General features: G+C 42.3%; 1 protein-coding gene across 1 annotated transcript; it reads left to right on the top strand.

The window, feature by feature from the left end:
* Positions 1 to 116: 116 nt before the first annotated feature.
* On the top strand, positions 117 to 1471 carry LOC117941191 (REST corepressor 3-like; the record flags this gene model as incomplete). The annotated part of the gene is made up of 2 exons (XM_034866279.1): positions 117 to 212; positions 1227 to 1471. Coding segments are annotated over 2 exons (341 nt in total), but the record flags the coding sequence as incomplete, so codon positions are not given.
* Positions 1472 to 1703: the final 232 nt, after the last annotated feature.

Below are 1703 nucleotides of genomic sequence, written 5' to 3'. Positions count from 1 at the left end.
CCCCCCACTCCATTTATTATCCTAAATTAGATGCACCTGTTTGAGGTCGTTAGCTGCATAAAGACACCTGTCCACCCCTTACAATCAGTAAGAATCACACTACTGACATGGCCAAGACCATGTAACAAGTAACGGCCTTACCTGTGTGTTGCAGTGTAACCAGAAGGTGAACGCCCGCTGGACGACGGACGAGCAGCTCCTGGCTGTTCAAGGTGAGGACGCACGTTTCCATGGTAACCTCTGACATCACGTCACCCCTCCCCCCCACTCGCTGTGTGTCTCACACGCGGAAAATGTCAACTGTAGAAGAAGAGGTGGCAGAATGCAGCTGGGGTGCAGCCAGACCCTCTCCCACAGCGCTGTGGAGATAGGACCGACCTTTAAAGGGCCCATGTTAGGAAAATGTCCCCTTTTACTGGGATTTGGTTTTTTTTGTGTCTCTGGTGCTTCAACACGCAGACATACTTGGACAAAAAAACATTCATGGTGTTTTGAGCATGGAAAAAATATTAAGATTTTAGAATAAATGGCAGAAAAAAATCTAACAATTTCAGCAGGAAAAAAGCTGAGAAAATCTTAAATTTTTAGCGAAAACAATCTTAAAATTTCTGAATAAAAGGCAGAAAATTAATCTTAAAATTTAAGAATAAAAGGCAGAAAATAAATCTTTAACTTTCAGAATAAAAGGCAGAAAAAATCTTCAAAATTTAGCTATATAAGCAGGAAAAAAATCTTAAAATTTCAGCAACAAAGGCTGAAAAAAATCCTTAAAATTTTAGCAAAAGAAATCAGAAGATATTCTTAAAGTTTCAGAATAAAAGGCAGAAAAAAACTCTTAAACTTTCAGAATAAAAGGCAGAAAAAACCTTACAAATTTAGCTAAATGGGCAGTAAAAAATCTTATATTTCAGCAAAATGTTTGAATTTCAGCAAAAAAATTAAAAAAAACTTTAAATTTCAGAATAAAAGGCAGAAAAACAATCTTAAAAATTCAGCAAAATAAGCTGAACATTTTTTTAAATTTCAGCAAAATTTAAAAAAATCTTAAAATTCAGACTAAAAGAATAAAAGGCAGAAAAAAACAGGATCTGCAGCAATCTAATGTTTTAGAAAATGTAACCATGGAAACCTGTTCTGGTCCAACCTCTAAATCCAGTAATGACCCTGAAGACGGGTCTAATATGGGGGGCCCTTTAACCCTGGACTAACCGTGTGATGTCCTCCAGGTGTGAGGAAGTACGGGAAAGACTTCCAGGCCATCGCCGACGTCATCGGGAACAAGACGCTGGGCCAGGTGAAGAACTTCTTCGTGAACTACCGGCGGCGGTTCAACCTGGACGAGGTCCTGCAGGAGTGGGAGGCGGAGCAGGGGACGCAGGCCCCCAACGGGGACAGCGCCCCCTCTGGGGAGGAGGGCAAGACCAGCTCCGCCACGCCGTCGGGGAAGAGCACCGACGAGGAGGACGAAGAGGTGGGACAAAAACACAAGGACAACAGAAACACACACAGCCAGACACACACACACACACACACACACACACACACACAGACAGACAGAAGGAGACACACACACACACACACATACACACAAACACACAAACACTCACACACACAGACAGAAGGACAGACACACACACATACACACACACAGAAGGACATTCAGACACACACACACACACACACACACACACACACAGACAGAA

This window comes from Etheostoma cragini, unplaced genomic scaffold (assembly GCF_013103735.1).
Source record: "Etheostoma cragini isolate CJK2018 unplaced genomic scaffold, CSU_Ecrag_1.0 ScbMSFa_4618, whole genome shotgun sequence".
NCBI classification, from domain to species: Eukaryota; Metazoa; Chordata; class Actinopteri; order Perciformes; family Percidae; genus Etheostoma; species Etheostoma cragini.
The sequence above is the reverse complement of the archived record's forward strand: the minus strand, read 5'-3'. Positions and strand labels throughout refer to the sequence as shown.